We start from the raw sequence: 14,446 nt of genomic DNA, 5'->3' as shown, positions 1-14,446 counted from the left end.
AAACCAACACGTATATTTCTATAGATAAATATTCAATATAATAAAATTATAACGTAAATTTATGACATCCGAATAATTTTTACGTTATTTATTGTTATAAAGCGTCATAATTAAAGATAATTTCTCTCGCGAAAATTAAATAAAACGAAATGTATTTGGATAGATATTAATTTGGAATAAATTCCGATTCGATTTTTTGTTTATTTATTGATAAAGCGGTTTTTCCACTGTTTCGTGTCGCGTAGATATGTTTTAGAATAATTTTCTTTATCTTAATCGTCTTGACACATTAAATTGTTTATGTGTGGAAAAAGAATCTTTCATATGTACGTACCAATATGTGTATTGTACATACTGTCATACTATGCAACAAGGAAAACAAGTTTTGACGATGTGTTTTATGTGTATTTACATAGAGTAGTGAATTATTCTCTTGATTTTTTTAACTATTATTTATCATCAAATATTATCTAATTGTAATAGTTTTCGCTTACCTTATACAGGTTCTGTTTAATACCAGAAGTAAAGTCTAAACTTAACTTAATCTCTGCTAAGTTCTGCTAAACTTACTCTTCACAAAGCTTAAAAAAGTCTTTAGGACAGTTCCGTGAAATTGATGATGTACAGGATCTGGGTTTTAAATTACAAAGAAAGAAACAAACACTGCAAACCAAAGTAAATAACAAAGTACAATACCTAAACTACTTAATACACCATTTTTATTAAAATTTTTATTTTTTCATAAATAGGTGACGTACACACTATAACACTTAAGAATTTAAATATTTAAAATAATATAAAAATTACTTCTTAGCTACAGATAACTTTAAAAACAATCACTAATCCGTTATAAATATCTTTCAAAACATAACAGACTAAGTAGGCTTCGATGTGAACGCTGCCTTACTCATATTAATTCTCATCAATCGTAACATATTCATGAGAACCTCTCGAACGACTAAAATCGACGAATTATCGACACCGGGTATCTGACGTATGAGATTATGTTAATATAATTAACTAAGTAACTAATATAAGTAACTTTATAACTAATATAAGTAAAAGTTACTTCGATCTAATTAGTAAATCTGATTGTAAAGAATGGATTATGTAATTATAATTCGCTTAACGAAAGTTTGTAGTTAACAACTTATATAAGGCGTTCGACTCCTAACTACATTCCTTATAAAAAAATCTAGAATTTAAAATTTTACTTTGTCTTAATATACTATATATGCTACTCTGGCAAGGTATTTCTGCATAATCGTCCAATGAGCGCCTAAGCACGGCTATCATCTATACATATAATAAAATGGTAAAAAAGTCAAAACTGTACGTTGAATAGTTTTTTAAAAGAATACTTGGGGTGTGATCTACAATCAATACCGAAGCCGAGAATATAGTTTTTAGAATTTTTGTCTGTTTGTCTGTATGTATGTCCGGGGTAAACTCAAAAAGTACCGCATGGATTTACTTCAAATTTGGCACGAATATTATTAAGAAGTCGGGTCAACATATAGGCTACATATTATCATGCTATCACCTAACAGGAACGAGCAATGAACCTTTATTTCCTCAATGCATTCTGTTACAACGTGTAATCTAACGACGCATATTTGAATGTTGTTGTTATTATGTTAATAACCATGCTATATAAGCTAGCTTCACACTATAAAAATCACGCAATATAAGTAACTAAGCCGATAAACATAATTAAATGAATATAAGTAGACAAGACAATTTTAAAGCAGCGCCATCTATGAGATTTTTCTGTAGATATGAAATATAAAGAAGAAACGGGTAACTGAATGTTATTATAATCGTGGGTATTTTTGTTGCTATATAGCGTTCACGCAGACGACGTCGCGGGCAGCAGCTAGTTTACAATAAATAACGTTCTAAGACTTAAAGAATTATTTTCAATACGCAGTTCTTTAGTTGTATTAGTAAGTTACAAATAATTTTCCTTATAAAAGTGGTCACGAAAGGTAGTTTATCAAAGTACAACCTACTTTGACCTGAAAGTAGCTCATTTATTTAAAGGAAGTCAAATTTAAGAATGAGCAAGGATTTTTTTAAATATGTAACGTGATCTACAACAACTGCAGAACCCCCCCATTTGAAGGAACGTAGTTAGGAGTCGTACAGCCCTTATATTGTAAATAAGCCTTCAATGGATTGTGTCGTTTTTTAACCGACTTCCAAAAAAGGAGGAGGTTCTCAATTCGACTGTATTTTTTTTTTTTTTTTTTTTTTTTTTTTTTAATGTATGTTACATCTGAACTTTTGACCGGGTGGACCGATTTCGACAAATTTTGTTTTAATCGAAAGGTGGTGTGTGCCAATTGGTCCCATTTAAATTTATTTGAGATCTAACAACTACTTTTCGAGTTATATCTAATAATGCGTTTTTACTTGACGCTTTTTTCGTCGACCTACGTTGTATTATACCGCATAACTTTCTACTGGATGTACCGATTTTGATAATTCTTTTTTTGTTGGATAGGGGATATCCCTAGTTTGGTACCATGATAAGGAAACCAGGATCTGATGATGGGATCCCAGAGAAATCGAGGGAAACTCTTGAAAATCCGTAATAACTTTTTACTGGGTGTACCGATTTTGATAATTTTTAATTTAATCGAAAGCTGATGTTTATCATATGGTCACATATAAATTTTATCGAGATCTGATAACTACTTTTTGAGTAATCTTTGATAACGCGTAGTTGCTTGACTATTTTTTCGTCGATCTACGTTGTATTACTTGTCGATGTAATTGAAGTCGGTTTTTTTTTCGTTTGCGAGCAAACACAATTATTGACTATAATATGTTTCTCTATATGATGGGGACTTTGTATGGCGACAGTACATCTCTAGAGGTATTTTATAAAGTTAAAAGATAATATTACCTACACATAATTAACTCAAAATTGTTTTTTTTTTTTTAAATCCCATCATTATTTTTATCTAATCCTGCTCTGATTATTAATATATGATATTTTGTAATAATCAACGTTTAATATTAAAATCCCCTCCGCAGGCTGCAAATCGTTTTTCAAGAGGTCCGTAAGAAGAAATCTGACGTACTCCTGTAGAGGGAACAGGAATTGTCCCATCGACCAGCACCACAGAAACCAATGCCAATATTGCCGACTGAGGAAATGTCTCAAAATGGGCATGAGGAGGGAAGGTGAGTTAAAATATTTGATTACAACTACATAAACACAATTTAAAAGTAAAAAAACTAAATGCCACAAAATAATGACAAAATCATTAGTCTGTAACTAAAATCATTAAATTTTGATTTGTTCGAGAGGGTATATCTGGTCACGAGTGTTTCACGCTTATATTGAGACATTTTTAAACCTATGTATATTTTTTCTTGTGTTAACTATGTAGGCACTATGTAATTTTAAATTTTACGACACTTGCAAACAGTTTACGCGAATCTCGCCGTTATAAAGTTACAACTTTAATTGCTACTTGTAACTTCAGTATCATTTTTGCGACTGTTTAAATTGTACCATTAGCTACTATGTTGGCTATATCTTTTTTAATATTTTTATGAAGGTTAAACCGTGCAGGTAAACGACGTGTGTGGTACTTGATTATTTTTGAAATAAGAATATTATGAAACTTAGACGTAAAAAGTATATGTATATCTATTATTTGTAACTGATCTTATATTATCTCTAGTCTTCGTTTAAAAACTGGATTGAAATGAAATGACGGTGCAAGTAGGTATGCATCACTACATAGTTTAAAACAAAGTCGCTTCCCGCCGTCTGTATGCTTAGATCTTTAAAGCTACGCAACGGATTTTGATGCGGTTTTCTTAAGTAAATAGAGTGATTCCAGGGGAAAGTTTATATGTATAATACATGCATAACATAGTAAAGGAACACTGATAGTTTTAGAGGTTTCTAATGTGATATCGTAAATAAAACTAATAATAATAAAACTGCGGTCTCCAACCCGCCTGCACAGCTTGGTGACTAGGGGCAACACACATGAGTTCACGCCATTTTTAACTTGTGGAGGCCTATGTCCAGCAGTGGATTGCGATAGGCTGAAGTGACGATATTTTATATTTAGTATTAGCATTGCACCCATGCGAAGCCGGTGTGGGTCGCTAGTAATAAATAATTGTGTTCAATTTCATGCTAATAATGTAGTTATTCCTTGTTTATAACAAAGTATGATAGTACAAAAGTCGTTTAAGGTAAGTAATCAGTTTAGTAACTGAAAAACAATAAACAAAAATTAAACTCGAACACAAATCATTAATCAAATCATTAATTTACAACACATCTTTCTTCATTATTCAGTTTAAGACTTAAATCTAATTTTTAGCCTCTTTAGTGCGTATTTTACACAAAAAGTCATATTTAAAGCTACATTGATTGTCACAAGTGTAATTAGGTAAACCATTAATCTTATACAGCCATTAGTTTGACTGGTCAAGGGCGTTATACAAAATAACTGTTGACGACTACTAAGAGTCTATAAAGGGTTATCGTCTACAAAAGGTTTTGCTTAACTCGGTATTATTGTTTGAGTAAATTACTAATTTTAAAATCAAATACTTTATTACTTTTAAATAGAGTGATGTCGGTAATAATAATAATTCGATTTTTCATATTATAAATATAATCACAAAAACTAATTTAATAACAAGTCTAAGAAAAACTGTTGATTGTCTCTTTAAAATATTGTAATAACCATTTATACAATATAAATGAGGTAGAGCACAACGGGATATATCCTGCTCAAAATTTGAAAAGTCTGTCTGAGGAAGTACCTCGACCTTTCAGAAGATCACAGCTAAATAATACTGCTTTCAAGCCGTGTTGTCTTTCTGTTGGTGAGTAAGGTGACCAGAGCTCCTGGGGGAGATTGGGGGTAGAGTCGGCGACGCGTTTGCAATGCTTCTAGTGTTGCAGGCGTCTATAAGCTACGGTAATCTTACCAGCAGGTGATCCGCACGCTTTTGTCGACCTAGTCGTATAAAAAAAAAATTGAAAATTCAACGACTATTCGTTTGGGTATTAAATAAAACTGAAGACAACAATTGAGTGAAATAATGATAGGCTAAAAAATAATTATTAAATTTGTTATTGAAGCTCTCTTAATGATCGGTCACCTTTAAAGGTTATCATTAAAGTGGATTTAATACGCTGTTATTGTTTTAAAGACAAGCCACTGATTAATGATATTAATGATTAGCTTTTTATCCTACTATTAATCTCGTCAAGATTGGGATTAGATACAAATTATTTTCGTTGATGTTAGAATTAGTTGCAGTTATGTTCTAATGCATTGTTAATGTAAATTAATAATAATTGAATTCATGGCCAAGAAATAATATTATACACTATATTTAAGCCGGTAATCAAATTTAACTTTAATTGTTTCAACATTGAGCGTTAATTTGCAATCATAAAGGCTTCGTTTTTGTACGAAGTAATTATGTTTGAGACGCATTTATACGATAGATGTCTGTGTGTCTGAGTATTATTTATTAGAAGTTACTAAGTTTGTTTTTATAAAGATGCGCTTTTTTATTGAAATATAAATAGTTTTAACACGATATACAATAATTTATCACATTCTCAGTTTAATATGTATAACGAATATTGAAATTCTTTATATAATTATTATTTAATTTTATAGTTTATATATAATAGTAAAAAAATGATTTAGGAAATAATAAATTATAAGAAAATATGCAATATAAAGCAAGTTCGTATGTTTTATATTAATTATCCTGAAAGGAAGTGGACTCGTAACACGAGTGCGACCTCCCGCTGTTCCTTGCCTTAATCAATACACTACTTTACTGATATTTAGACATTTAACGGTCTGCTTTGACATAACTAGCTTTAAATTGCGATTTTATTTACTGTACCCGCGATTTTGTTTTTGTTACTTTTGTCTCATTTATAATTTTAGATTTTTTGTCAGTTTTGACAGTGTAACATTAAATCAATTTTATTAGGGTAACTATAGTAAGAAATATCTTGCTCTGAAGCTTAAGCAGCCTGACTGAAGAAGTATCTGAACCTTACTAAAGTTTACAATCAAGTAATACCACTCAAAAAGTTGTGCTGTGTTCCTGTAGTGATTAAGTTAGCCCGAGCTGTTTGGGGAGATACTCTTTGTGATAATCCTTGACCACAATATGAAATATACACTATATTTACAGTGAAGTACTTTTCAAAAACTGGATATAAATATTCTACTATATACTATAGGTACATATTCCGCCGGTAAACTGTCACGCAGTTTGGCGGGTTAAAAATTGTAAAGTATTTGGTCCAATAAAGAATTTATTATTAAAAAAAAAACATAATTGGTACACAAAAAGGGAGCAGATTAAAAGGTGAATTATTGTTGAAACATACTAAATACATGTCTTTTGTTAGACATAGGATAAATAGTATAGCGTAACATAATGTACCGCGTGATAAATCTATGCCCGTTGAAGTTATCTTACATATATCTGTTTAGATATATATATATATACATATATATATATATATATATATATATATATATTTACAGGTATACAACATCGGCCACTATTTCATTTTGCATATAATTTTGTTATCTTGAAGCCAATTTACTTAACGGTATAAAGGGGTTTGTGGTATTTACATGCTTTATTGTCATAAAATATTATATACAATTCGTAAAAACGTAACCAGAACTACAAAAAACCATAAAATAATTTAGAGGACGTTTTCACAAAAGACCTTCTATGACATGAACAGGTAAATTGTATTAAACGCTTATTATAATATATTTTCAGATTTTATCTCAATTTTTACACGCATTTTGTAAAATATATATAAATAAATAATTATTTAGTTTAGACCTTTTATTACTAACTTGTATATATTTCTAGCATAAGTACGTTCGTACTCATTTGAGTATTTGCCTGTTTACACTAAGTAGAACAAAATAGAACATGAATCCTAATTTCTAGAAATAAATCGTAGAATTACCGTTTTATATTTTCGCTACTATATTTATTTATTTATTTACTTATTTATTTATTTATTTATTGATAGCCAGTAGCTAATACAGCAAATCTTATACTATTATCTTAATTACTAACACTAAATAACAAATAAGGTAGCTGTACAGCCTATGAAGGTGTCACAGCATGCTTAAGTCTATGAAATTATTTCACTATTAATTATATATTAATATTTATTTATTTATAAAAATATAAGGCGTCTTTTAAATTTAATATCAACCATAACGCACACATAAAGCACATACCTCGTGTTCCCGTACTATTTATAATACGGCCATAAAGGAAGGTCCGCAGAGGGCAAGTTAAGTTCATAACGCGGCCGCCCGCCGGGTCAATGATTACAACACCTGCTTACACCTCACGATTTTAACACTAAACTTTTATTGCGATTTTTGGCTTTATCTTCTGTCTGTGTACTTTGAGTTCGAAAAAAAAGTAATGTCAACCGTCTGTCGTCTGTCTTACTATTTTTTTTTTTTTTTAATTAATAAGTTTTTTTTTTCGTGTTTGTAAAATATTAGCTGTGATCTTAAAATAACAATAAATATTTTCTATTCTTTTTATCAAAGTAGTTGAAAACAAACAAATATTTTTTAAAGTTGGAAACAAGCTAATCTAGAATTTAACCCGTATCATTGAAGGTATCCAACACCTTTGCCGTATCATTATCATCCCTTCCTCAGATAATGTTGGTAACGCACCGGAAAGGACGAGTAACCCGCTGCTCTCAATTCAACCCTTGATCACCCCGTCATCTCGACCCTCACCTCATATTTCGTCCAACAAACGATTTGTTTGCTGTCAACAAACAATATAAAGGTGCAAAAGGTCTACTTTTTTATTTGAGATTATCTGTTTATAATAAAAGGAAAAAAGCGTGCTTCTTTTTATTGCATAATCGTCTTAGACATCAGTATTAAAGATCACGTTGAGATAGAATGGTCGTCGCCTTTGTGATTTTTTACGTGTAGTAGTGTTTTCGAAAACGTTTTAGCGGTTGAAAGGTATCCATTGATGGAACGCTACTTGCGTCTTTGATTCGATCCGTTACTGATACCTTTTTGTCCATCGTTCATTCTTTTAGGCGATGTGCTATGATATTTAATTTATGTTATCTCGTGAGCTCATCGTATTGAAGCGTTAAACAATAAAAGCTTTACGATTGTTTCACAAACGTGTTACTTTTATCTGTTTCAAATTTGTTTTTGAATTCTCTCCAATTGTTACATTTTCTGAATTATTAGTTAAAGTTTTAGTGTCTGATAAGTGTATAGGAGTTGATTAAATGAAAATGGAATACTCAAAAAGTGTAAATTTTTTAAAATAAAATAGATTAAACTCATGCCTTCTAAATTCTAAAAAAAATTAATGCCTGTATAGTCACGTTTAAAAAAAAACCGTATTTACTTTTGTATACATAGTTGCATTGATATCAAACAATACGTGAACCTATTGATTAATTAGAGACATTACAAAACTTGTTTATTAATAAGCGCATATATTAACGCTATACAAAAAGTCCAGGGTTCGCCCGTCACTCGTGACAGTAACAAAGGATATCTTTTGTTTAGCTCGCATCAATCACTGACTTCATTGTTTGGAATATCTTAATAAGTTTTTGTGTTGGGCCGGTCATTTAGAAAGATTTTTGCTATCATGATACTCCCAAAGGGGGAGTTGGTTCGTGAGCATCAGTGGAATTTCATTTTAATGAATATTCATAATTTGGTTGATTAATTTTGCACGTTCGGTTTTTTGAATTTCGATTTTTAAAATAATGGATGCCCTTCATTATCTATATACATTTGTTTCTTAGACTACAAAATAGAAGCATCTATTAGTATTGTATTGACGTTTTTGTAAACACGTTTAAATTGTTATATTTTTTACTAAGGTCTACGCGGGCAAAGTCGTATGTAGAAAGAAGCAGATAAAAAATAAATAATTCTAATACGATCATATTAAGACTATTACACAATTTACCGAAGAAAAAATATAGAATAACACGCTTGCAACCTCAAAATTATAGGCTTATCTGAGCTGTCATTTCATGCTTTTCTCTTTATATTCAATCAGTCCTTACCGAAATCCATCATTTGTATAACGGCAACCGTGAACAATACTGTCTTTGTGAAGCCCACAAGACTTGTCAAAAACATCATGCATCCTAATCCATTCCCAGGGGCTCCAAATTATGGCAATGTTTGCTTCGGTTATTATTTTTTTGCAATAGCAAAACGCCTTACTTACGCCTATTCCGAACAAAAGGGATGTCAGACGGATCAACGTTGCGTTTTAAGGAGGGTGTCAATTTGCGTCTTGAACCAGGTGTGGTCATTGTTGATCAACTGACCGTAAGTTGGGTGTGTTTGCATTACGCTGTAGTGACCACTAGGCTAAAGTGGGCAAATAACACCACCGTGAGAAACTCCTTCCTTTGAACGAAACTGACCACCGGTCATATCATTTTGACGATTAATTTTCAACATTTAATTATTTCAATAATCAGTGGTTAGAATAATAACGAAAACGTCTCGAGGCGGTAAACCCACTTTGCTGCGTCATAGTCAAAAGATATTATCGTTTCTTGTGAGCATAATAACTGTGACATGTTTCGTACGACGCTCCAGAGCCGCTCGTAATGGTCTACATTCTGGGAAAACAGAGACTTACTATCCGCGTCTGACATTAAGATACCATCGAATGTTACGTGCCGACGCGTTCCCACGGCCGGATCGCGAAAAACCCTAACATTAATCAGTGGACAACCCTTGCTGGACATCGGTCAGGAGTTACGCCGGACCGAAAACATTAATTAAAAACGATGAAAATAATAGACCGGTTCCTATTCCTTACAACAAACTGTTTGACCCCTAAAACCTGCCGATACTGGTTCCGGGCGTCGTAAGCTAATTATGTTTCCGCACATTTTGTTCAACGATTTGCATGTGAATTTGGGGACGAACTACAATAGAGACGGTGCTAATCTTCGTCGAAAGGTCCGATCCAATCGTAGGTAGCTAACCCTTACGTGAATGTAAACTGTTAGATATCCGATACTTTCATTTTATAAACATTGAATACAAATTAAAAACCCAATAAGTATAATATTACACATTACGACGCTGTTAAATGCGCATCAGTTTTGTATTTCAAACCGAAACTACGTGTTAAAATATTCACCGTGAATTAAAATAGCTTTATTATTAAAACTTTTTTTAACACAATAAAAGATATTAATTAGGTTTCTATCGTTTGCCAATATTTTAAACAGCCTGCACAATTTTACTTCGCTGCAGCCTCAGCCTGTAATATCCCACTGCTGGGCATAGGCCTCTTTTCCCATGTAGGAGAAGGATCAGAGCTTAATCCACCACGCTACTCCAATGCGGGTTGGCAGATATATTTCCTACTATGAGTAACGATCGCTATCAGGTGTATATGATAACAACTGGGACCGACGACTGTTTTACTTAATTAGACTCAAATGCCATAAAGGACACGATAAAAAAATACTTCCATTATGACATCTACTAAACTGAAACGAAATCCAATTCTGGCACCTCGTAAAAACCCGAGCGAAATGGCATCAGAAAATGAAGCAAAGTGTAAAATCATTTGTGTCGGATTAAAAAAGGAGCTAGTGAACGAGCGTGAGATATACACCACTATCAATCACTTCATGATTTATACCCGCGGGGATGATATATCGAAGTGCGGACTCCGGCGGTAAAAGTATTCGATAATTAACTTTTAAATTTTGACGGACGCCTTCATCTCTGGGTGGATTATAAAATAAAAACATTCATCGCTGATGTTTGTTGCGAAACAATGATCCTTCGAGTGAATTTGATCATTGTTGATTAGGAAAATCGAAATACGGATATAATTAGAGAATTTGCCTTAATGTGTTAGTTGGTGTTATATCTGCACGATTGCGCAAAACCTGTTGTCTGGTATGCGGATGTCTTTAATTTGTTTATACAAATACCAACTTTTATTTTATATTACGTAACCCTTCTTCCTATTTTCCTCGATTTTTTTTTTATTATATATTTTTTTATATATTTTGTATGGACGTTCATAACAAAAAAAAAATCTGAGCGCGTTAATCGAAAATAGCAAAGCGAGGCGTTTGACGTTTCCACCATTCATTACAAGGAACGCTACGAGACATTATGTAGCACGTCAAAATATTCACCTACAGGGGGTTACCTCAATCGCCGTTCCACTTGCCGTGGCAGGAATCGAAGGTGGACCCCCGCAGTGCTGGCGGCGTGCACCTAACGAACTGAAGAAGTGATTTATTAGAGCGGCCTCGGCTCTCAGATTCTAATGCCTTCACAACGTGTGATGTGCACTCGAATTTCTCCCTTGATTTGATTATGATTATATTTTATTGATAGTTTAATATTCTACGAGGACATCACTATTTGTAACATACTTATTTAGTCATTTACATTATGTCGATAATCGTTCCAAATCCGATCTTAATCAACATCTCATTAATTTGTACTCTTTAGCATATTCATTTAACGTTTTCATTTCTACGTATATTGCTTCGGCGACTTTAGTAATTGGATATATTTAATGTGATGTCAGATCTCAGGATTAGTGAACGTTTATGATAGAATTTCCTTTAGGTGAAATTTTCTCAGGCTCGACCGCTTCGGGAGTGTATAATCTCGAATACTTGAGCGAGTAATGCACAGTTTGTATGTATATTGGTTACTACGTTAGTAGTCTCCACAAACCTGTTCGTCTGGTCGTGCCCTCTGTACCGTGCTTTACTATAAATTATATTTGTGTATACTCTTATAGTTTCACTTTACATTTTAAGCTCATCGTTTTGATTCTGATGAACCATAATTTTAAAAGTATGTTCTGCTTTAAGATCAGCTTAAACGGTATATTTTTCTCAGTTTACCGTCGAAATAAGAATCCCAGTCGTTTTGAATGATCAAACAAATATTACACTTCCGACATCTTAGTAAGAGTCACTAAATTGGTGATTTATGTCATAATTATAATGAGTGCTTTAATTAAAAGAAATTTCACATAATAATTTCGTGTAGGTACAAAATTACGAAAGGTGCATTGACAGTTCGCTTAATAATAAATTAAATGAGAAGCGAGTGTCGCTTGTAATTCATCTAGCGTCCATATCTACATGTCAGACCGTCTACGTCCATCATTATGTTATGTGAATCATCGTCCGCGCCGATACCGTGCGGGAGAATTTCGTGAGGTCACAGTTTAGTATAGCGGTTTAGGCGCCCTGCGGTCGTTTGTCTGAGAAGATCGCTACTATTGGATATTTTTAATGTTAGAGCGGGACCGCGGACGCTCTCTGTCTAACACCGACCGTTTCGTGACCCCGCAGCTAATCACATATCTGCAAGCGTATTATGATTATCGCAAGCTTCGCTTCTCATACGTTGTTGTGGTCAGTGACTCGTTGCATGCTGCTTTTATTTCACTTCGAGATTATTGCACGATTTTCGTATTGATATACCTTTAAATTGCAACTATCCACTCGTTTTATACGTTATCTAAACACGGTTGTCGGATTTTGATAAACGAACTCGTCGCTCGACTCGAGCGATTAGTCCAGCTCGTCATAAGCTTATTTATTGTCTTCGAGAGCTTTGATTAATATTTATGTAATTAGTCACATTGATGAGTGTAACGAAACGATTTTACCTGCAGCCGACCCTGACATAAATCTCCGACGACGTTTAATAAGTCGATAATTACTCCGAACGAGTGGAGCTAATACCGAGCAGGAATGCGTCGCACGCGCTGCCCAATCGCTTTATTATACAAATGTTTAGCATATTTTCTAAGAATTTTTATATCGTTCGATAAATTTAATTACGCGATCTTGTACTGTTTTGATATCTTCCGTGTCCGGTTTCGTCGCTAACGTCGATTGAGAGATGCGATGTGGGCGGTTCTATTTACTTTTATACCGGCTTTCTATGTATATTAGATTCGATTGTTCGTCGGAATTCCGTTTCGAATTAACAAATCGACATCGGGAGGAGACTTATCGGTGCGGCACGGGCTATCGATATTCTGTTCGACCGCACCGCACCATTAGTCATTGCCTCTCCGAATTTAGAAACGACACTTTCTACATAACGCTCGAATCTCTAATCTTCGTATTAGGGACTATATTTCTCCACGTCGTAAAACCCGAGAATATGTAATGATATCAAAACACAACCGTTAGATCAACAAAAGGCGGATAGTTTCTCATTTGTCGATGTTGTGTCGCTGTTGGGAGACACTTAGTCGCGTGCTGGGACCGTTTGAAAAATTACCGACATAAATAACGGATTATCAACTTGTATCGAGACGTAACAAGATAGCGAGTAACAACTAAAATAAATAGAGGAACGGTAAACGCCACGAGTATCTATTTAATACCAGATATGGATCCTGAAGATCCATGATTACCAAATAATGTTAATATTATCTCATAGAAACTGCACGGATATGTTTGTAGCTAAAATATAAACTCTAATATCACGTATAGTACCTACTACTACAAACGTGTAACAATGCCAGATCATTGATCGGTCAACGATCACGGTTATTTTGACAAGTTTGGTATTCTGCTATCTAAATTTTACCTGATAGTTGGCATCATTGTAATTTTCCTAAGTATACCAGAACAATAAAACAAATTATGACCGAAACTCATTGATTCGAAATTGATAGACATTTTAAATACGACAAAACTCTTTGATCTACAATCGGTGTGGATGAAAATGTACCACATAATATAATGACGACCTAGTATCAAAAACCGTATTATGCACTACTTTGTATACAGTTCACTGTTAAAAATATAGTTTAACTGAACAAAAAATTCCCATTAAACGAAATTTATGCAATTAAACATATCTTCACCTATATCTATACATACAAATAAATAAAATTGGAGTGTCTGTTTGTAATATTAAAATAACCACTTTTTACTAAATGCATATGGATATACACGGTACATATACCAAAATAACATTTTTTACAATTTTTGTCTGTCTGTCTATTTGTTCCGGCTAAACTCTGAAACGGCTGGACCGATTTTAATGGGAATTTCACTGGCAGATAGCTGATGTAGTAAGGAGTAACATAGGTTACTTTTATTTTTGAAATTTATTTATTTTGTAGCTCTACGAACTGAACGATATTTTTTTTTAATTTTACGCGGACGAAGTCGCGGACACACCTAGTTCAAACATAAATAACATTAAAATAAACATTGATAAAATATCACCAGAGATCCCATCTCCGTGATGTATATAGACATACATCTTACGTAGGTACCTCGTAATGGAAGTAACGAGTTGATAGGTAACGTATGTCATCGTTAATGGTTGAATTTATTGCTTGT

The 14,446-nt window shown here is 33.1% G+C and overlaps 1 protein-coding gene across 1 annotated transcript in view; it reads left to right on the top strand.

Annotated features, from left to right (window-relative positions):
• LOC123658917 (steroid receptor seven-up, isoforms B/C) overlaps positions 1 to 14,446 on the top strand; it is a gene marked incomplete at its 5' end in the record, with an annotated part of 96,320 nt that overhangs the window by 14,978 nt on the left and 66,896 nt on the right. Inside the window, one exon of the mRNA XM_045594208.1 lies at positions 3,043 to 3,192. Coding sequence (XP_045450164.1) covers positions 3,043 to 3,192 — 150 coding nt within the window. The remainder of the gene's footprint in view (positions 1 to 3,042; positions 3,193 to 14,446) is intronic.

The sequence above is a fragment of the Melitaea cinxia genome, chromosome 13, assembly GCF_905220565.1.
Source record: "Melitaea cinxia chromosome 13, ilMelCinx1.1, whole genome shotgun sequence".
Taxonomy (NCBI): Eukaryota; Metazoa; Arthropoda; class Insecta; order Lepidoptera; family Nymphalidae; genus Melitaea; species Melitaea cinxia.
The sequence above is the reverse complement of the archived record's forward strand: the minus strand, read 5'-3'. Positions and strand labels throughout refer to the sequence as shown.